Below are 23,471 nucleotides of genomic sequence, written 5' to 3'. Positions count from 1 at the left end.
GAGCAACTCCCCCACAAGACAGAGAATTGTGAAGAACTGGTCCCTCTGTGGACCCAGTACAGTGGGGGCCCACCATCTGCAGACTAGCCATCCACAAATCTAAACATTTGCAGATGATAAGCCTCATTGTTCTCAATGGTGTGTGCATACGGCCACACTGCGCACACATCACGCCATTAATGGGTACAATGGAACATAAGATCCCATGTTCTTTTTTACCCGCAGGGAAGGAGTCCAGAATTGTTTTAATTCTAAATTAGAATCATAAAGTTGGAAGAGACCCCAAGGGCCATCCAGTCCAACCCCTTTCTGCCATGCAGGAACTCTCACTTAAAGCATACTCGACAGATGGCCATCCAGCCTCTGTTTAAAGGAAGGGGACTCCACCAAAATCTCCAAGGAAGAAGTGTGTTCCACTGTCGAACAGCCCTTATGTCAGGACGTTCCTCCTAATGTTTAGCCGGAATCTCTTTTCCTTTAAGCTTGCATCCATTGCTCTGGGTTCCAGTCTCTGGATCAGCAGGAAACAAGCTTGCTCCCTCCTCAATATATCATTTTAAGTATTTAAACAGGGCTGTCATATCACCTCTTAGCCTTCTCTTCTCCAGACTAAACATCCTCATAGGCCTTCAAGGTTTCCAGGCCCTTCACCATTTTAGTCGCCCTCCTTTGGACACGCTCCAGTTTCTAAAGGAAGGCAACTAAAATGGTGAAGGGCCTGGAAACCATGTCCTATGAGGAACAACTTAGGGAGCTGGGGATATTTACCCTGGAGAAGAGAACATTAAGAGGTGATATGATAGCCCTGTTTAAATATTTGCAGGGATGTCATATTAAAGACCTTCTTGTTCTCTAAAGCATTTGGAACTGCATTGTAATATTGTTTTATAATTTTATATTTGATTATATGTATTAGTTGTTTTTACAGTTTGTATTTTAACTGCATAACTTGCTTCATTTTGCATAGTTCATATTTTATGACTTTTAGACTGTAAGCCATTGACAGATTATATACTGTTTTGATGATGTGCCAAGCAAATTTATGATGCTATATAAATAAACATTCATCATCCATCATCATCATCATCATCATCATCATTCCTGGGAATACAAAGGACCAACTGCAATTATATCTCTGGTCCCAGAGTTGGTCCCTAGTCTATGTGTACAACATCCTATAAAGCAGTGGTTCTCAAGCCTCCCAATGCCATGACCGTTTAATATAGCTCCTCATGTTGTGTTGACCCCCAACCATAAAATTATTTTCATTGCTACATGCAAATATGTGTTTTCCGATGGTCTTAGGCAACCCCTGTGAAAGGGTTGTTCAACCCACAAAGGGGTCCCGACCCACAGGTTGGGAACCACTGATGTAAAAGTTCTTACAAACAAGCACAAATTGTTTGTAAGAATGACATGCTGCATGACATAGACGAGAATGACCGATGCTCCTTCTTTTATCTTCTTAGCCACACATATGGAAGCCAGACATATGGGAACCACTGATATAAAGGCACAAGCTTGGCTTGAATGCCCAACCAAAGAGGAGTTTCAGAAAAAAGAGGAAGAGTAACAAGTCTCCTCAAGAGTAGGACCCTCCACAAAGGGAGATTTAATGAAGTGCAGCAGAGCTCTGGCAAGCCAGCCACTCTTCCTTAGAGCTGTCTTCAAGTAAACTGCTAGGACAATGCTGTCCTTGTGTGCCAGACTCTAGTAATGACTGTTTTTCTGGTGACTGACATTATTTGGATTCTGCCTCTCCGAATATCTCTGCCTGCTTGCCTTCTAGGCTGGCCTCATTAAATCCTGGAGTGATGCTGAATTTTAGTTTTGGGTCCAATAGTAAAGGATTATTTCCACTGATGAAGGATTTTTTTTATTTTTTACAATCTGTGTTTTCAGAGCTCTTCTGGTTTAGGAATGCAACAAAAATAAATTGCTGGATAATGAAAATAAAGCTAACATGACAGGCAGTGGAAACAATATTTATCCATTCACAAAGGTCATGGAAATAAGAGGTAAAATAACAAGAGTACATATAAACAGTGCACTGACTAAGGATTATCACTGTTCTTCAAAGAACACAACTTGCACATACAACATGCGCACCAATTTCAGGCAGGTCTAAAACAGTTTGCAAAATAGATGAGAACAAAAGCCACTCACAAAAGTCTGTGGAACATCATGTCTTGTTTTTATTCATGAGCCATCTCATAGTGGCAGATGCAGTCTTTCAATCTCTGTATTAATTTTCTTTCCATAGCCATTTTACAAGAAAGAGCCACTGTGCCTTGGATTGTAGCTTTGAAATAAAATTGCCTTTATTGTAGAAGGAAAAGGAAAATGACTAAGATGAAGCCAGCCAGAATAAAGCAGGATGAGCATCATTCCAAATCCATGGGTTGTATTTGAAAGTTTTGCCTTGTTTAAAAATAGAGAGAGCTGCAGGTAATGGCAAATTTAGTAGAGGTGCCTACAAAAAAAAAAATAATGGGTCCTATATTCCTTTTGATTATTCTTCTCAGGATGGAACAACATTTGATGTCCAGATATCAGAAGTTCAAAAGAGAATCAAATAGCATAATAGAGAATGGTCAATTTGCAGTCAAAATGGGTTAAGAACAACACAGCATTAAACTAGTACTGGAGTTACTATTTTCTTATGGTGATATGCATATGTAGCATATCTGTCAAACAAAACAAGAAGATGGGAAGGGAACACTTATTGGGACTGACCACAGATATAGGACAGATAAAGAGAAAATAGAAGTAGTAGAACAAGTATGGTGAGAGCACCACTGTTCATGAAAAGAAGTAACTATGCTTTCATAAAGGAAAGGGAAGGAGCTTGATGGTCAGAGAGAAAGTGGACCACATGTAAGTGGCATTGTGTTTTATGTACAGACATATTTATAGTCTCGCTGTATTATTATGAAGTACAAGCATATCAATTGCTGTTCTCAGGAGACTCCAAACTTAAATGAGCAAAACACCTTGAGAAACCTGTAATAGCATATGAGCAAATCTTTATTAATCAACAACTCCTATCCCTTGGCTATTATGAGTTTCAGATGCCAAGCACACTTTTATTATTGCAGGTCCAAACATATAAAGAGCCCTGTAAAGGCAGGGAACTGAGGTAGCATGCCTTCAAGAAGTCAATTTAAAATTAATCCAAGACGAAGCCGAAATCCAAGTGTCTTATCGCTTCAGTCCTTATTGGAAACCAATCCTATTTTTATCCCAAAAATACATACAGTGGACCCTTGTTATCCGCTGGGGTTTGGTTCCAAGATCCCCCATGGATAACAAAATCCACGGATGCTCAAGTCCCATTAAATATAATGACAAAACAAAATGGTGTCCCTTATTTAAAAAATGGAAAATCAAGGTTTGATATTTGAAAATTTATACTTTTTTGAAACATTTTCAAACTGTGTATGCTTGAATCCATGTATTAGAAATTCGTGTATAAGAAGAGCTGACTGTAAATGTGTACAGCTCCATATTTTAAATTCATATGTTATTATTAGATTATCACATCTGGTGTGAGTTAGGGTATGCTCTAAATTTGATCTTTCATAGTTAACCAATATCTTAAACAAACACAGCATGATGTAAAACAGTGGTTTGCAACCTTCCTAATGCTGTGACCCCGTAATATAGTTCATCATGTTGTGTTGACCCCCAACCATAAAATTATTTTCATTGCCACATGCAAATATGGGTTTTCCAATGGTCTTAGGTGACCCCTGTGAAAGGGTAGTTCGATCTCCAAAGGGGTCCCGACCCAAAGGTTGGGAACCACTGATGTAAAAATTCTTAGAAACAAGAACAAATTGTTTGTAAGAATGACATGCTGCATGACATAGACAAGAATGACAGATGCTCCTTCTTTTATCTCCTTAGCCACACATATGGAAGAACGTCTTTTCAGTATTTTACCTAGCCTCCTCAAACACAGTTATCAAGAATCTAGATTTGTATTGCTTGTTGTGGCTCCGGAACAGAGCTCATATTAGTACACATGCTATTACTTATACTTCTGCAACACTTTTGTGTTGTTTTTAAGTCAAGAGATTCCGCTCTACAGAGTGAGGACATCCCTGAGCTATTTTAAAAGCTGGCCAAGACTTTGACTCAAGGCAGGCCTGAACAAAAAGGAAGAATGCTAAAAGCTCTTGTAACCAATTAATTATACCATATCAATACTGATTTGAGCACTGTGAAAAGCATGACTTCTCACATACATTTGCTGTACAAGCTGATCTTGAAGGAGGCAGGTCAAGAGAATGCACTATTAGCCAGGAAGCTCAAATCCTTCCCCAGTTCACTTGAATAACAATGAGGCATTAAGTTTAAGATTTTTATAAATTATTTTTAGTTAAACACCAGCTTTGCGCAAGCTGTCAGAAGACGTCAATGACAAGTCTCATTTGGGAGGAAAATAAAAGCCCTCTGCAAACATAATTTTATTTTTAGAAAGACTAGTGAAGGCAAAATTTGACAGCTGCAGAAGCTAGGTCTTAATTATCATACATGAGTCCTTGGTCTGTGCATGTGTGCGTGTGTGCATGTGTTTAACACAACATTTCTTACGCTTCATAACCCCTGCTTGTTTTAAATGGCAATACCTCTCCATTTCGCAAAGATGGTCAGTTTCTAATTCTTCCTGTTGCTGTTCAGCAAACTGGAATAGTTTCAAAGGGGCAGTCATGTTTTTCTCTGTGACACCTTAACTACTAATAAATCTATTACATGATAAGCTTGCATGGGCTTCAAAACCATTGTCATATATAGGAAATGCAATCCTCATTTACCAAGTACATGTGAAGGGGAAAATTTCCATTAAAAAGGAAAACTAAAGCCAAATGGCAAAATGTTACATTTATACTATTATCACACGTGTGCTTATGTGCCTTCATGTCACCTGTTGACTTCAATTTCATAGACCTTTCTTAGGTAAGCAATACTCAGAGATGGTTTTACTAACCCCTTCCTCTAAGCCTACAGCACCTGGTATCCATTGGCGGTCTCCCGTACAAGTAGTAAGCACTTGTAAAGGTCAAGGAGGAAAAACCAGAAGTTCATCTTTAAACGATTAAAGCAATAGAATGCTTGGAGGAATAAGTCTGATCTTCAGTACAGTTTGCTAAAGATACAACTAATACAATTCTAGAAATTCAGAGATAGCCAATATGCTCAGGCCCTGAAAGCTGATTTCCAAATGTCCAAAATGTCAAAATGTAGTGGTTTGAGTGTTGGAATAGGACACTGGATGACCAGGGTCCAAATCCTTGCCATGAAAACCCATTGGGTGACCTTCAGCAAGTCACACTCTTTCAACCTCAGAGGATGACAATGACAAACCACTCTGAAAAACCTGCCAAGAAAACCCTGGGATAGGTTCACCTTAGGGTTCCCATAAGTCAGAATCGACTTGAAGACAAACAAACAAACACGCACACACACACACACTATGCAGGGGCAGCTGTTGGCCATTTAACAAACACAAACAAAAATCCATCAGTAATACCGTTATTGGCTAACCAAAATGCACAATATACTTGTTGCAAGCGTTCGAAGCTATTATACAAGCTTCTCCTACCAGCTATATACCTTCTTCACTAGAGCAGGAGCCAACCAAAAATTTCAATATCCTCAAGTATCCCCCCATGGGCACATATAAAGTCTCTCACTTTTACACCAAAAGGATATTTCTGCCTCTATATCTTTTGCTTTTCTCTTACCTATATACAAATTAGCCAAATTTTAGACTGATAAACCGAAGGTAATTTCTGTGTAAATGGGATAGAAGCAGCTTATGAGAATTAAATACAAGACTGTGTGCATTAAGAAATGAATTCCTAAGACTCTGAGCTATGAATAATTTAGAGCTAAACAGCCAATTTCACATACTATAAAAAGGAGCAAGTCCTATTTTAACATACATTCCCATTAGAATGACCCACCTAAGTTCATATAACAAAGACAAATATTCTTTAGACCATTTAGTACACTTGAAACACATATGTCAAGATCTGTTTTCTGTTTGCAAGGAACAATGTCATGTAATTTGTCTTACAAATGAAAATAATTATGTTATAAAAAGATGCCTACAAGCCAGGCTATTGTGGTTATAAAAAGAATACAATAATCTTTAATAAGAAAACATAAATAGAAGTCAACAAACCAGTTATACAACTGGTTAATACAGGTGTGCAGAGGAATTGCAACAGCAACATATGTACATTTATACTGCTTTAAGCAGCATTATATGCGATAAAGGCTTTGGGATTATTGTTGCTCATAAGTTGTACATGAGTCAACAAAGTTGAACAATAAATAAATAAATTCAATTCATGACCCAATGAGGGGGGAAAATACATTAAGCAAATTGAAGGCAGTAAACAGAAAGTAAAGGCCTCTACTTCAAAGCACACAGTTTGTAGTGATTAAAGTAATTTGCCCTGTTTTATGTTTCTGATCTTTTTTGTATAATTTATTTGCAAACCAGCAAAACTTTCATTCATTTGCATCTAACGAATCCTATCATTTACCACTTAACAGGAGTCTGTTAATCATAATCAGCATTTACAGGACCCATATTCTACAGAAAATGGCACTATACAGTCCGGCCTATAGTGCGCCCTCATCGCATGCTAGAGGTTGGCCAAGGGCACACCGCCCATACGTGCCTCACCCCTAGCACGTGACGAGGGTATCAAAATGGCGGTGCCCTGTACACACGAGCGCCACCATTTTGACGCGACGGATGAATACTTGTGATGTAACAAGTGCGCCAGGAAAAGAACCCACTTTTTGTGGGTTCTTTTTGTTCCGCGAGGGAGCCGTGCGGTTTGTCCACTGCTGCTTCCTCGCGGAGCAAAGCAAGGCGCCGGCAGGCCGCCCTTTTGGGGCCATCTGTATCCTGCCAATGTTAGTTTTTTGTACCGTTGGAGTAGAACTGGTGTGTAAATGAAAAATAAAACAACTGTCACTTTCCATATCAAACGTGTTCTTCATTCCAGATCATGACTTTAGTAAATCACAGTAGAAATATGTAAGTAGAATGTCATATTACTATATATCCCTCTACAATTTTCCTGTGAAATGAAGGATACTTTTCACAGAAACCCATCTAAAATGTATTTAGCTCAAACCTTTGATTTAATTGTGCTTGATCTTGTCAAGGATACCAGAACACCTATCTTCATTTAAGAGAACAAAGTAATAGCTCTAGGAATTTCCCCACTATAAGAACACCCAATTTATTACTGCAGGAAGCCTCAATGAAAGCTGATGTCACTCTGTAGCAAGCATTGACACAGATAACAGTACCTAGACTGAAACACATTTCTCAAAAGCACAGACATAAATAAAATAGATAAAGCTTTTATTTATATCCCGCTCTTCTACCATAAGGCAATCAGAGTGGTTTACAGTATAAAAACATCCCATTCACAATACAATATATCATAACCCCCCCTAAAAAAAGAATGAAACATATTACTATTAAAATCACTTCTTTAAATAAACTATTAAAACCAATAACAACAGGCGAGAGTAGCATAATATAAAACAGCAGCATATAACGGGGTTCTTTCATGCTGGGTGGAAACTATTCCGGAAAGGCCTGCCGGAAGAGATCCGTCTTAATAGCTTTTTTGAAGCTATTCAGGTTGGTGATTTGACGGATCTCTTCTGACAAGTCATTCCACAATCTAGGAACGGTCACGGAGAATGTCCTCTGGGAGGTTGCAGCCAGTCTGGTATTTTTTGGCTGCAATAAATTCCTCCCAGAGGACCTGAGAGTGCGGAGTGGATTATACGGAAGTAGGCAATCCCTTAGATAGGCTGGACCCAAGCCATATAGGGCTTTGAAGGTAATAACCAACACCTTATACTGTGCCCAGAAGCTAATAGGCAGTCAGTGGAGTAACTTTAGGATCTGTGTTATCCGGTCACTCCTGGAATTTCTGGTAACTAACCTGGCTGCCATGTTTTGTACTAGCTGGAGTATCCGGACTAGGCACAAGGGTAGCCCCATGTAGAGCACATTACAGAAATTGAGTCATGGGGTTACCAGCACATATACTACAGTCTCAAGGTCCCTTACTTCCAGGAAAGGGCGCAGCTGCCATATCAGACAAAGCTGATAACAGGCGCTCCTGACTGTTGCATTCACCTGGTTTGTCATGTGAAGCGATGGATCTAGGAGCACCCCCTTGACTGCAAACATCAATTTAAAGACAGATAAAAAAAATATAAGAATGAGAATTAACCTGCTTACTGGTTCAGAGTATAGGTCTCCTTGGGCATATCCCCTACTTCCAGTTTATAACATGCCATCTTTCTGATAAATTGTGACTTGAACATGATTCCCAACTCTTCCTCCTCCAAACACCAAATGAATCCCTTAGCATATCAAGAACTAAGTCTGGTATTTTCCGCAGGATCCAAAGGAACCTTCAACAAAGTAGTACCCTTTCTATATGCTGGACTACATCTTCATTATCCCAAGCCATATTCCAGGTGTTTAACTATAACTCCCCAAATCCCATGCCATGTTGAGACTTGTAATCTAACAAATCTGGAGAGAAACAGTCTAGTTTAATAAAATGTAATGTTATAATAGTATAAAATAATATTATACTACAGTGATTTGTTTATATAAGGTATCTTTCTAAGACCATTCACCAATGGGAGGGAGGGAAATCGTGCATGTTATGGATGCTAGCTGAATGAGAGGTTAATGCAAACTGAAAATCACTGCGACATGATGGAGCATTTAAATGATCACTAGCAATGCTTCAGGCATGTATTAGTGGGACAGAATAACCAGGAATCATCATCATCATCATCATCATCATCATCATCATCATCATCATCATCTCCTTCTCCTCTCTACTTGAACACACATCTAAAGATTGGAATGCTTTCCACAATTCTCAGGCTTGTACAGGAAATCTTGCTATGGTTTGAACATAACAATAAAAAGGGTAAACCAATCTCTCTATGCCAGAGAACAACATTTTAAGGACTATTGGCAACACAACAAAAGTCCTGCTTTACCATTGCACTAAGAGTCTCTTCCCAATCTGGTCTTTCGCGGGGATGAATGCTCCTCTGAAGCTCTGGCACAAAATCATCCTCTTCTGAATGTAGAGAGGACTTCATCATCCTAAAGAGAAAAAGAATGCATAGGAATTACAAATTTGGAGTTGTTCAAGTCATTACAAACATTCTTTTAATATATCCTCAATGCCCTCCTACAGCTTGCTCTTTACAAATTTGTTCTTCTTTGTTTTTTCTTTTGTAAATGTCGTAAGCTTGCCTTTATTTAATCCTTAAACCCACAGCAAAGAACTCTTTTCCGGTTAGTAGCATTCAATTTATAAATGCGTGTGTTACACAATGTAAATAAACAAAACAGGTCGGACCATAAGTTACTAAAGTAGAACCCAATGAAATGGTGAGAGGGACCAATTATTATTGTTATACCTAGAAGACCAAGAACTAAATATGCTCAGGAACAGTCATTTTCAAACTCTCCACCAGAAATCTCTGGTACTCTGCAGTGACATCGTGAGTCATAAATAAAACCAACTTGGGAAAGGAAAGCTTCTCCAGAACCATGTATTGAAGTAACAGTGAGACCAGAAGATTTGACCTGTAACCAGCAGATACATTACAGTTTAATTTCAGCAGAAACCTCCTTCTAGGATGCAGGTGGCCCTCAATAAACCTATATGCAGAGAAGGTTCCCCAACAGAAAAAAACTTTTAAACCATTGTAATGCAGAAAATAGCATATTCATTTTCTAAGGTGCAACAATCACACTACCATTGTGAAGTCAAAGGCTTTCATGGCCAGCATCAATAGTTTTTTGTGGGTTTTTTGGGACTATGTGTCCATGTTCTAGAAGAGTTTATTCCTGACGTTTCGCCAGCATCTGTGGCTGGCATCTTCAGAGAATGGCATCTCTCTTTGAGTACATGGCCACATAACCTAAAAAACCCACCAAAAACTAATCACACTAATACTTGCTACAAAAAAAAAAGCTTCCTCAAAGCAATACATTTTATTCAAAAGAGACATAAAGTAAAAATCGTATTATGTATTATGTCATGAGGAGCATTTTTAGAAGATCAGAAGAACATAGTGGCTTTCTATGTAGCTTTACAATGGAGACTCTAAAGATCATTTTTTTTTTACTGCTAAGAATTCATAGGAGAGTCTATTGCTACAGTTTCTTTGAAACTCGGTTCTTCCACAGTTTAGGTTAGACTAAGCTTTTTATTCATTTTCCGTTATTAGGATGAAAAACACATCTGTAAACTTTTCGGTTCCAACACTGTCACACTAGTAGCTGAATAAATGAGAGCAACTTATGCTATAGAACTGGCACAGTCTTATTTTAGTAGCGATTTCTCATATATTAATTTATTTGAGCCAATTATTTCATTAGTTAATATAGAACAGAGAGCACAAGCCAAGACAACGATGAGTCATTATAACAACTCTGAATCTCAATGTTATGATATCATCAAAGAAATAAGCAGAGTACAAATACTTTTTCAATGGCCATTTCATCTGTTAGTAAAATACAAGGTGATCATAATTTTCAATTCCTAACTGCCCTTCTTAACAAGAACTTGAGATTTAATGTGGGATATATAAAGATCCTATCTGATTCTGGAAGCTAAGTAGGGTTAATCCTGGTTAGTACCTGGATGGGAAGGCACCAATGAATACCATCCTTCAGAGGAAGGAACTAGCAAACCACCTGTCAGTATGCCCTGCCTAAGAAAACCCTATGAAATTCATGGAGTCACCACTAAGTTGACAGATGATGTGAAGGCACACACACACACACACACACACACACACAAATGCACAGATATAGGATGGGGGACACCTGGCTAAATGAAACTATGTGTGAAAGGGAACTAGGAGTACAAGTAGACCACAAATTGAACATGGGTCAACAGTGTGGCAGCTAAAAAGGTCAATGCGATTTAAGGCTGCATCTAGGGTTGCCATTAGCCAGGACCTCCAAACCAGGACAAATGTAGGACAAAATTTTCAAATGTAGGACCTTTTGGGGGGGTCCTACATTTGAAAAAGAGCCTCGCTGAGGGGAGGATTCCTTCTCCGCTTGGGCTCCGTTCACGGAGCCCAAGCAGAGAAGGAATCCACCCCCAGGGAGGCATTCTTTTCCCCTTGGGCTCCGTTTTTGCCAACGGAGCCCAAGGGGAAAAGAATCCCTCCGCTCAGTGAGGATTCCTTCCTCGGCCTCTGTGGAGGCTTGGCCTTCACAGAGGCCTGGAAAGAGGGAGGAGAGTGCCCGCGATCGCGGCGATCGTGGGCGGCCCCCCTCCCTTCCCCGGCCTCTGTGGAGGCTTGGCCTTCACAGAGGCCAGGAAAGAGGGACCAGAGCCAGGCCGCCTCTCTCGGCAGAAGAGGCCAAGCAGGAAACGGGCCTCGCTCATGCGAGGCTCCTTTCCCTGCCTGGCATCCGTCGCAGGGGGGGTCCCGGGGCGCGGTCAAACCGGGGCGGGACCATGCAGACCCGCCCCAAACCGGGAAAGTCCCACTCCCAGGTGGGATATGGCATCCCTAGCTGCATCAATAGAAGTATAAGGAAGTAATAGTCCTGCTCTATTCTGCTTTGGTCAGGCCTCACCTGGAATAATATTGTCCCCATTCTGGGGACCACAATTCAAAAAGGACATTGAGAAACTGGAGTGTGACCAAAGAAGGGCAACTAAAATGGTGAAGGGTCTGGAAACCATGAAACCCTATGAGGAGAGACTTAGGGAGCGGGGGATGCTTAGCCTGGAGAAGAGAGGGTTAAGAGGTGATATGATAGCCCTGTTTAAATACTTGAAGGGATGTCATATTGAGGAGGGAGCAAGTTTGCTTTCTGCTGCTCCAGAGAACAGGACCCAATGGAGCAATGGATGCAAGATAATAATAATAATAAAATTTTAATAATAAATATATAATAAAATTATAATAAAAATAAAATAAAAATATATAATAAAATTTAATAATAAATTTTTATAAATAATTTTATAAATAATTTTATAAAATTTTATAAATAATTTTATAAAATTTTATAAATAATTTTAATAAAATTAAAATAATAAAATAATAAAATTTTATTTATATAGGAAAAGAGATATAGGAAAAGAGATTCCAGCTCAACATTAGGAGGAACTTCCTGACAGTGAGGGCTGTTTGACAGTTGAACACTTTCCTTCTTCATATAGTAGTGGAGTCTTCTTCCTTGGAGGTCTTTAAGCAGAGGCTGGATGGCCATCTGTCGGGGATGCTTTCATTGAGAGTTCCTGCATGGCTGAACGGGCTTGGACTGGATCAGGGCCCTTGTGATCTCCTCCAACTCTATGAATCTATGATTCTATGCAGGACAGTGAACTGAAAGTTTAAATCACAAAACCATTTTCTGTTAATAACAGTGCAAACTTGAATTTCTCTTTTTATAATACAATCAGTCTGCCTGACTCCCATTTTTGAGGTTAAAAGAGACAAAAAGCCATGTTTGCTCCCTATAGCTTTTTCATTTTCTTTGGATCGTGACCACTTTGAAGATCTTTCACTAATGATATGTCCACTGTATTATGTTGTCCTTTCAGCACTTCAGACTGAAACGACAGAAAGAAAAATTAAACACATGACTTCTGGGGGGAGACAGTACTTGTTATTCCAAAAGAGTTTGATACTGTATTTCGGTACTTTTAAAATTGAACTATTTTCCTTTCATTGCTGTATTTCGCTGCTGGTAACAAGACACAGAGTTTCAGTTTTCAGTTTTTTCATCCTTGTAAAATTAATGGATTTTGCTCACTTCACTCATTTGTTTGTGCTGCCTTTGCTGCTTCTGTCAACAGAGAACTGCTTATTTAAAAACTGTGTGGCCACTTTAGCCCTCTTAAATATTCAGCTGATGCTCGGGTATCTTAAAGTGCTACTTTATCTAGAGTGTTCCCATTAATTTGTATTCATAAGAGTTGAACTTTAAGACTACAAAACTCAAGATTCAAATAATTAAAGAGTATTAGTCACAGCTTCTAGTATTCACTGACATACATTGCAACAAAACAGTTTTAGTCACAGACTTGCTTCTTTTTAAAGATGACTAACATACCACACATGTATGCACATACAGATGAACTTTGTGCCACTAGTTTCTTGTGTATACCATTTACATCATCAAAACATTCTACTGTCAGGATGCTACAACAAATTCCTCCAAATGTTAATACCTTGAGAATGGCCATGAAAACAACACAAAATTCATTGACCAACTACTATACTACTGTTGGAAGAATGAAATAGCAGTGACTCATGCGCTTCAAGATGAAGGCTGAATACTGTGTGGGTTGGATTCAATATCTCAAGAGTGTCTAGTCCTAAACATTACATGTTTTCCCCCCTCTAAGATGTACAAGACAATGAATATAAGCTATATAACACCACCACCTCCACCTCCACCAATTACTAAAAACCAGATATATGAAAAAATGGTTACAGTTTTAACAAAAAAAAACCCACACATAAGAGGGTTTTATATTATCTAATCACTCCTCAAAGGCCAAGACATCAAAGCCTTAAAATATTCATAGAATCATAGAATCCTAGAGTTGGAAGAGACCAAAAAGCCATCCAGTCCAAACCCATTCTGTCATGCAGGAATTCTGAATCAAAGCATCCTTGACAGATGGCCATCCAGCATCTGTTTAAAGACCTCCGAAGAAGGAGACTCCACTGCACTCTGAGGAAGAAGTGTGTTCCACTGTCAAACAGCCCTTACTGTCCTAATGTTGAGGTGGAATCTCTTTCCCTGGAGCTTGCATCCATTGCTCTGGGTCCCAGTCTCTGGAGAAGCAGAAAACAAGCTTGCTCCCTCTTCAATATGACCTCCCTTCAAATATTTAAACAGGGCTTTCATATCACCTCTTAACCTTCTCTTCTCCAGGCTAAACATCCCCAGCTCCCTTAGTTGTTCTTCATAGGGCTTTATGGTTTCCAGACCCTTCACCATTTTAGTCATCCTCCTTTGGACACGCTCCAGTTTCTCCACATCCTTTTTTAATTGTGGTGCCCAGAACTGGACACAGATCTAACCATTATCTTTATACAAAACCCACTGCATCAATACTTTCTTCCTTTGCAGAAACCACTACAGCTTCCAGTAGTCCCAAAACAACAAGAACAACAACAACAGCCCTCTCCTACAAAGGGCTTGCCAGCCATCTAGAGCAGATTTGTAGAGAATGGCTGTGCAAACACAGGAACTATTCCTTGTCTCCTCCTATGTAAAATATTTAGGAATTAAATTTGAAACAAGGGCTCTTAAATGATTTCAAAGCTTAAAACAGTGGATCCAGAGGAGCCTGGATATATTTCAACATGTGCAGACATCATTTTCTTTTATTTCTTTCCTGTTACTCACACCTTTTCCTGTGAGTAATGCTTAATTTGAAGGTAAAATTTTACCTTTTCCACAGTTGACTGCAAATTTTTTTTTCATTCCAGACTTGCCTACGTAAAGCAAATCAATTTCTAATGCAATAAATTATTATGCATGCAAAATATTGAGTGTTAAGAAGGGAGGAAGTCTATAGCTTTCATCATTTTCGCAGAGGATGTTATAGAACTTGACAAAATTAAGAACTATTGATTTATAACAAAAGCTTATAGCAGCCTCCCTACTATCTTCTAATGAGAAAAAGTAGCATTTAATTTGACCAAAAAAGGAAATTGGAGCCAATGACACTAAAAAATCCATCTGTAATTTACCTATTTTAATCCAAAACAGCAGGGACGTAGCCAGGATTTTAGGAAGGGGGGTGTCCAGACTAAGTGCCACCATTATATTAGGGCTTGGATGCGGCGGCGCAGCAGCATGCACCATTCATTTTTCTAACGGAAGGGGAGATCCGGACCCCAAGAAACCCCCCCCCCCTTGGCTACATCCCTGAAAACAGTGTAGTAGAAAGCTCCAGGCTTTTTAGAGCTGAATGATCAAGTGTCAGCCGCTAAGAGAAAGACAGCTTCCTTGGCTTTGTCTATCTTGACATGTTCAAATATTCTGCTTTTGTCCATTAACCTGCCAAGACCAGGTTTAATTAGCTTTAAATAAAGAGCAATGACACCTTTATATAAGAAAAAGGAATCGGAAAGTTAGTTAACACATTTCTATTCTTCCCGTCTACCCAAATACCCAGGTGGTTTACAATTAAAATGAACATATATTAACCCTCTCTCCTGACAATGGACATTATCAGACAAGGGAAATGGGAAGTATAATCCAATGGCAATCGAACGCAATCATGGAGTTTCATGTTATTGCGTGATAGACTACCCCACGCAATTTTGGGCAATTGGAAGTCAGTCCGAACGCAACCATGGGGTTTCACATTATTGCGTGAGAAGTGATCACACACAATTTTGGGCAATGGCAAGCTATTTTCAGGCAGTTCAAACGCAGTTCGAATTCATGTAAATTCGTTGAACTACCGAATTCACATGAATGCGTTCTGGCCCCACTTTCTTTTCATTCGAAATTAAGAGAAATTCCTCCCGTGTGATAAGCTCCAATAATAACAGCAATAAAAAGCCGGAATACAATTCTCTTAGAAAGACTCTTTAGGACAAACAATAATGAGAACCCTAACCAGGATTTTCATTTTTGTCTTCCCACAGAGCACAGATATCTAACTCAGAGCTTGAAATATGGTTTGGAAATGGTTTTTAGTGAGGATATATTGACAAGAATAATCAACAAATTGTTGGAAGGTTGTCAAGAAGTAGGGTCATGCATGCATACAACTGATGCAGTGACTAAGGTCCTTATCGCACTCACAATTTTCAACGTTTTGGGGCGAAGGAGGATGCTCGTGTGCGTGCGCGTCCTGCAAAAAACGGAGTTTATTGCACATGAAGACTCCTCCAAGAGGCCCCATTCCGCCCCCCCCCCCCCCGCGTGCACCCGTCACGTCCAGTCCTGACAGGTGCCTTTTTTGCCGATGGAAGGTAATCCGTCAGCAAAATCACGCCCGTCAGGACTGGATGCGACAGGTGCGTGCCGGGGGGTGGAATGGGGCCTCTTGGAGGACGTCTTCGTGTGCGAAAAACTCCGTTTTTTGCAGGACGCGCGCACACACGAGTGTCTCCTTCCATCCCCAAAACGTTGAAAATTGTGAGTGCAATAAGGTCCATAGGATGGCGTCTCTCCTCTGAATGCCTGCCTGGAGTCGGTAATGGGCTGGATGAGGGAAAACAAACAGCCTGAATCCAGACAAAACGGAAGTACTGGTGATAGGTTCCCCAGGTCCGGGGAAGGAATTTATCCACCTGTCCTGAATGGGGTCCACTTCCCTGAAGGGAAGTTTGCAGTTTAGGAGTACTTCTGGACTCGTCCCTGCAGTTGACTCATCACGTAGTGTGACGGTCAGAAGTGCTTGCTTCAACTTCGGTTGATCCAACCCTGCAACCCTACCTGGGCCAAAGGACCTTGAAACTGTGGTAATGCTCTGGTAACCTCTCGCTTAGATTTCTGTAACACGCTCTACATGGGGCTACATGGGGCTCCCCATATAATCTGCCCGCACACTCAGACATCCAGGAGAATCTGTTGGAAACTCCCCTCCTCCAAATATGTCTCCACATCCAGATGGCCTTTTCAGTGGGGCCCCGCAGATTTGGAATAGTCTTCCCGAGGGCTCCGTCTCATGACCCTCTAGAAACATTTAAAAAGAGGCTTAAAACCTTTCTCTTTTGTCAGCCTTCCCCCCCAAGATGAAGTTGAGTGCTCTGATGCCATCGATTCTCTGCCTTACCCTAAGAATGATTGTATTTGTATAATTGTATTACTTGTTTTTATTATTTTTATGAGATGTTTTTAATCGTTTTATAGTCTGTAACCATTTTTGTTCTATGGAAAAACAGTATACAATAATTATTTTATTATTATTATTATATTATTATTATTATTTTTTATGTGCTGGCAATGTAAATATGTGCAAAAATTTTGGGAAAAAGTAATATATAAATAGAATATTATGAATATAAAAACAGATAGAAAACCAATATAGTTTGTTGTCATTTTTAATGCTGAGGACGGGAGGAAAAAGAGGAAAAGATTTGGTAAACAATTTGCTTACAGCAGTGGGTTCTTATAGCAAGAATTGGAAAAAAAATGAATGTGAATCAGAGGATGGTATAAAGAGTATGGAAATCAGCGTTTAATGACAAATTTTTGTAAATTCAAAGTGAAAAAGGACTATGGAAAAGAATGACTTGTTGAGATATGGAAAAAAACTATTGAAAGAACGAGAAAAAGAAGATGGAAATTACCTTCAGAGAGGGAGCTGACTTTGGGTGGAATATAAGGATGGGAATGGCTCCTGGAAGGAGAGCATTGGGGGTATATTAAAGATATAGATTATGTTTAAAAAAAATGAAGCAGATTTATGGATGTAGACGCTCTTCATGGTTAAATGTTCTCATATCAAATGGGGGTGGTGTGGTGTTGGTTAAATTATATATATATATATATATCCCAAATCAATATGTACTCACCCTGTCGTCCCTACTGCATCCATTTGTTTAACATTGGCTGTGTCATGAATGGGCATTAATAGGGCATTAAACGAGAAGCAATTGGTTCTACTGAACTCGCATGCTGAATTGTCAAGCAAGTCCAAATTAGCCTATGGTCAAAATTTGTTGATATAAGTAATTGGATTATGACCACAGTAACAAGTCCTTCTGGCATTTGTCTCTTGCGATTTGTAAGTTAATGCTTTGGTGATTATTTTCTCTACGAAGAAACTAGATGATATTATGCAACCCAAAGCGTACACGAAGCCAATTAAAACTATTGTGTTAACTGTAATTAATTTTGGTTCGAGAATTAACCTAAAGAACTACTTTGGGTTGGTTTTGACTTGTTAAGTTATCTGTTCATTTTATAATTGCAACTGTTAAATGAATAAGCTTTTGGGAGGCTTTAAAACACTAAATAAACATTTTGAAGCAACATCTTAAACTAAACAGTTAAATATAAATAAATATGCTAATAAAGTTAAATCACACTAGCTACCTTCTTTTACATCTATTTACACTTCTTTAAAAATGCACGTCTTTCTCTGTTCAATCCAAGGATCTTATGGTATTATACATATAAACTTGGACTGAGGCAGTTCAAACATTTTTTTAAAGGAGAATAACTTTAAAAGATTATTAAAAACATGTTACCATTTAACTTTAGAAGAAGAGAGTTTAAGGGCAGTCAAAACAGTTGAATTATAAGTATTTAATACAGTGGACCCGTGTTATCCGCTGGGGTTTGGTTGCAAGATCCCCGTGGATAACAAAATCCATGGATGCTCAAGTCCCATTAAATATAATAACATAGCAAAATGGTGTCCCTTATAAAAAATGGAAAATCAAGGTAATATTTGAAATTTTATACTTTTTTGAACATTTTCAAATCATGGATGGTTGAATCTGTGTATAAAAAAATCCCTGTAAGAAGGGCCGACTGTATGTTGTTTCCCCTACAAGGCGCTACTGGTGGTGCACATCAATTGCCATAGTCGATGACAAAACTGTGAGCTACATTAATCTGAGAGATAGTGGCTAGCCAAGGTTGCCCAACAAGGGTTCGACGGCTGAGTAGGAATATGAAAAGGGGTATCTACACTCCTAATCAACACTTAACCACTACCCATGCTGGTTTCATATAAGAATGGGATAATATTATTATTTTATTTTGCTGTTGTTTTGTTTATTATTATATATTAACTTTAATAAACTTTATTTATATGCGCTGTAGATTTAATTAGGGGAATCCACATTGAGGTTCATAATAGTTCGTAATAGGAAAAGCCATTTCACGCGTACAAAAGTTACCTGTGCCAACTAATTATCTCTCCTAGCCTAGGCTGAGTGCGTTCCTCATGTAGAAAAGACAGTTTTCAAACGTCCTTCCAGCTCCATCTAGTCCTGCTCCTTTTGACTGTCATAAGGCAAGTGCATAAGAAGTTAATACTAATCATTGCGTGTCTTTATGGCCGACGTTCTCGGAGATCACTAAATTCCATTATAGATTGAGATATCCTCCAACAATAAATCAGTGATTCTTTGAAAAGAAATGCAAGATGTAATTACATTTCCTCTTGTTGCTGGTAACTTAGAATCATAGAATCATAGAGTTGGAGAGAACCCAAGGGCTATCCTGTCCAACCCCTTTCTGCCATGCAGGAAATCTCAGTCAAGCATCCCTGACAGATGGCCATCCAGCTCTGGTTAAAGACCTCCAAAGAAGGAGACTTCCACCAAAATCTCCAAGGAAGGAGTGTGTTCCAGGTCGAACAGCCCTTACCTCTCAAGACGTTCTTCTAATGTTGAGGTGGAATCTCTTTTCCTGCAGTTTGCATCCCATTGTTCCAGTCCTGTTCTTACTCCCTCCTCAATATGGCATCCCTTCAAATGTTTGAACAGGGCTCTCATAATCACCTCTTAACCTTCTCTTCTCCAGGCTAAACATCCCCAGCCTCCTGAGTCTCTCCTCATAGGGCTTCATGGTTTCCAGACCTTCACCCAGTTTAATCTCCCTCCTTTGGGCACACTCCAGTTCTCCAATGTCTTTTGGGAATGGGCATGTCCCCTTAACAGAATCTAATTTCTCTCAATTCTGTGATTAGAAATGTGTTTATCAGGTATTAACCCACTTGACCACAAGAACAAAAGTGCACACAAATGCAGGGTTGGATATGGTAATGGTCAGCTGGCACCCTTCTCATGGGTTCAGTGAGGAGGAGTGGCAGTCATGAGGCTACCAGTTTGGAGACCAGTTTGACTGGTGTTTCCCTCCCTGGAAAAGAGGAGGACTTGGAAATCACCGCAAGGGTCCCAGAGACTGGCCAAGCTTGTGGGAGCTGTAAAGCTTTCAGGGAGTGACTTGCATACTCCCAAGCCACCTAAAGCTGGCCCGCCAGATGTTGGGGCAGCAGCCCAGACATGTGCGGCTCCAAGGCGTAGTGTGGCATTTATATGCACTGGAGTGGCTTGAACCCCCGTGGGGCTGTGGCAGGTAGGAAAAGCCTCCTTTTTCCTGGATGAAAAAAAGCGGATCTTTGCCGCTCCCTTTTTTGGCAGCCTCAAGGCACATTGGGGCCCAGGGTCACCCTTTCCACCCATCTGTTTTGCCCCAAAGATGCTAAACCGAGATGCTTTGGATGTTGATTTCCTGCACAGCGGGAGTTGGACTGGATAGCCCTTGTGGTCTCTTACAACTCTATGATTCTATGATTTCAGCAATCTGGCACAGAATATTGGAATCACAGAATCTTAGAGTTGGAGAAAAAACAAGGGCATCCATGTCAACCCCATTCCGCCATGCAGGAAATCACAAAGTATCCCAACCAGATGGGCATTCCCAGCTCCTGCTTAAAGACCCTAAAAGGAGGAGACACATTAACACAGCCAAAGCTGCACCAAGACCTCACTCTGGATAAACTGGCTGCTGGCAGTGTAGTCGGATCAACTGGCGGCTGCCCACTTTCTAAGGTGGGTCGTGTAGTTGCCACAGATCCAATCACTTGTGGCTAGAGATGTGAAGGCCACCAACAAAAAAAGAAAATACAGGGGGAATGGGGGGGGGGGGGGACAAATGGAAAAAAATAAGAAAATCAATTATGGAATTTTTATTTTAGCATGATTTGGGGGGGGGGAGGAACCACAGTCTCTACTTATGGCCGAGTGGCCTTGCGCCGCACATCCCAGGCCGGCTGTCAAACAGTAACAACAAATGAAGAAGAGTTCTCCGTCGGTTCCGTTTCCTTCCGCGTTTTATCCCGTATACGCGCTTTTTTATTTTTAAAAACAAAACAAAACAAAGCAGAAATAGCAAAAATAAATAAATAAAAACAATACATTCTCTTAGTCTAATTATTTTGCACCCTATTTTATTATATTTGCTTTTTCTTTAGCTAGTATTGGTTTTAATTCTTAACGCTTGCCTAAATTTTATATGAGCTTTTAGATGTGATCAAAGTTTTATTTTTGTATGTATTTTGACACTCAGATTTTCTATTTTGTATTATGCAATCTGTATTGTGCATTTCTTGACACGGTCAGATGACTAATCAATAAACTTGTTGTTTTGTTGTTGTTCTACTTTACTATATGTAGAAAAATCTCAATAAAAAATACTGTGCAAAATTGACACAAATGCAGAGTTCCAAATTTTCCTTCCTATGAACTGTACCAAACCAGCAAAGCTGTTTACAGAGATACTTGGAAGGCCACTCACTATCTAATAGACAACTTAGTACAAATTAGGGTTTTTTTCATCTTCTACTTCAAATGAACTTACCATAGTCATTTTCAAATAGGGCCTCTCTCAGTTGTTTCCATGCGTTTATAATGGGAAGAGGATCACAGACAGAGCACAAGTTAATACACTGGTTCTAAATGATTATTCTTCTCCTGTTTATGCCAGGTGAACATGATACATGGCACAAACAATGCAAGCAACATTCAAAGGTATCTCTCTAGTAGGTTGGGGGGAAAGACTTTGTCAATTTTGCTCTGTTGGCAAAGGAGCGTGGGTTCAATGATTAACGCAATGTCACAAGGCATGACATTATGCCAGCACTGCGAGCAGATATGTTTGCACAAATGTTTGAGATCAAGATGCCAGTTGCATTAATTTCTCCGCAGTCCGCCACACTGTCTTGTGCTAGAGGCAGATGTATTTCAATATGACCTTTCTAATTATCCGGAGTTACACTGTAGATAATGAAATGTTTTCCTGAGCAAGAATTTTAAAAAGGACTTCAAAGACCTGGCACTGTATGTTATAGAGGAAATTCAGGGTACTTTTTTAAAATAGATAGATAGATAGATAGATAGATAGATAGATAGATAGATAGACAGACAGACAGACAGGATATAAAATGGTTCATGGGTACTTAAACAATTTCACATGAAAGAATAGTATGATGCATAGAATGGTAACTGTCATGGTTAGCCATGGTTTAAGCTGTGAAAAAATATGTCTTGGAACTCATTAAAAAGTGCTCAAAGAACAATGACTAATATCAATAATGCTGCTGCTAGAGAAAGAAAGTGGAATAATGAAATGGCCATGCTATTAGCCTTACAGAGGGAAAAAGCATTGCTGAAATCAAGTTAAGGCTGTTTTCATTAGTCAGGGGAAACCAAGGTAAACAGGTATAACAAATTAGTTTCAAGCACTGGATTTTAAAAGAATTGCATTGGGCAAATAGGAAAATCAATAGGAACATCATCATCTGCAGAATGAATTAGGAACAAGATGTTTCAGGTTAACATCAGTAGTCACTCCGGTATTCTTTCTGTGAGTGTGCCATTTCTCATAGCCATATTAAGATTTGAATGAAAGACTTCCCATCTCGTAGTTTTTCTGGCAAATGCTTTTCTCTTTTTTTAAAAAAACCTTTAAACATAATCAATAAAAACAGTTACTCCACCACAAGAGAAAACCCCAAGAATAAAGTCATGTATGACTTAGTAAACTGTGTGTGTGTGTGTGTGCAGGGGGATTATGCAAAAGATATGTAAGTATAGGTACACTGTGAATATAGTATTCTGGCTGGAAGCTGAATCACACCAACATGTAACTGGTTGTGCAATTCACATAATGCTCCAATTTCACAATATCCAGTGGATCCCTGGTCAAAATGCAAATCTAAGTACACACCTTGCAGAACGCAACCATTTGTACAATGGAGCTCTGCTTGCACAACCGTAAACAGGAGGATTCAACCTTTGTGCAACATCCTAAAAAGTGCAATCATTAGCATAGGGATACATAAGCTTCCCTGTGACACCAACAGAATTCTAGATGCCAGAACAGACCAAAGACTAATGTAGTCCATTATTGTGCTCAAATAATAATAATAATAATAATAATAATAATAATAATAATAATTTTGAATATTACATTCATTGTTAAATTATCCCTCGACTTCCTCTCCCTATCCGTAGAATTCAATTCATTCTAGTGCTTTTATCATGTCCTTTAAAAATATTACATGCCTATTAGGGCCAAAAAATGAGAAGTGATTGAATGACTATCAGAAGTATATCATGTTAATTAGCTATTTACCCAAAAGACCCTTTAAAGCAATGATTCAGTGGCAATTCATTGCAAGAGATTTGTCAGGCAGGCAGAATTTGTTGTGTATGTTCTATAGAAATGGTATGATTAAATATAATGAAATAAAAAAAATTAAATATTTGCTTGGTAGCCTTCATTTGTTACTTGGGATTTCATCCATATTATCTTTCTGTGTGTGAGATTTTGTTTAGATGCCTATAATGCAACATCCATGTAATGGCAGATACATAACAGAAAAAGAGCAGGTATGAACGTCTTTTCGTACCTG

The 23,471-nt window shown here is 39.2% G+C and overlaps 1 protein-coding gene across 2 annotated transcripts in view; it reads right to left on the bottom strand.

The window, feature by feature from the left end:
* The window catches only part of ARHGAP32 (Rho GTPase activating protein 32), a 305,906-nt gene that overhangs the window by 184,111 nt on the left and 98,324 nt on the right, over nucleotides 1–23,471 (bottom strand). For both annotated transcript variants that reach the window (XM_042472624.1, XM_042472627.1), the window contains exon 2: nucleotides 9,076–9,184. In XM_042472624.1, the coding sequence (XP_042328558.1) occupies nucleotides 9,076–9,183 (108 nt within the window). In that variant the 5' untranslated portion in view covers nucleotide 9,184. The remainder of the gene's footprint in view (nucleotides 1–9,075; nucleotides 9,185–23,471) is intronic.

This window comes from Sceloporus undulatus, chromosome 6, assembly GCF_019175285.1.
Source record: "Sceloporus undulatus isolate JIND9_A2432 ecotype Alabama chromosome 6, SceUnd_v1.1, whole genome shotgun sequence".
Lineage (NCBI taxonomy): Eukaryota > Metazoa > Chordata > Lepidosauria > Squamata > Phrynosomatidae > Sceloporus > Sceloporus undulatus.
Note: the sequence above shows the minus strand (reverse complement) of the source record. Positions and strands in the feature narration are given on the sequence as shown.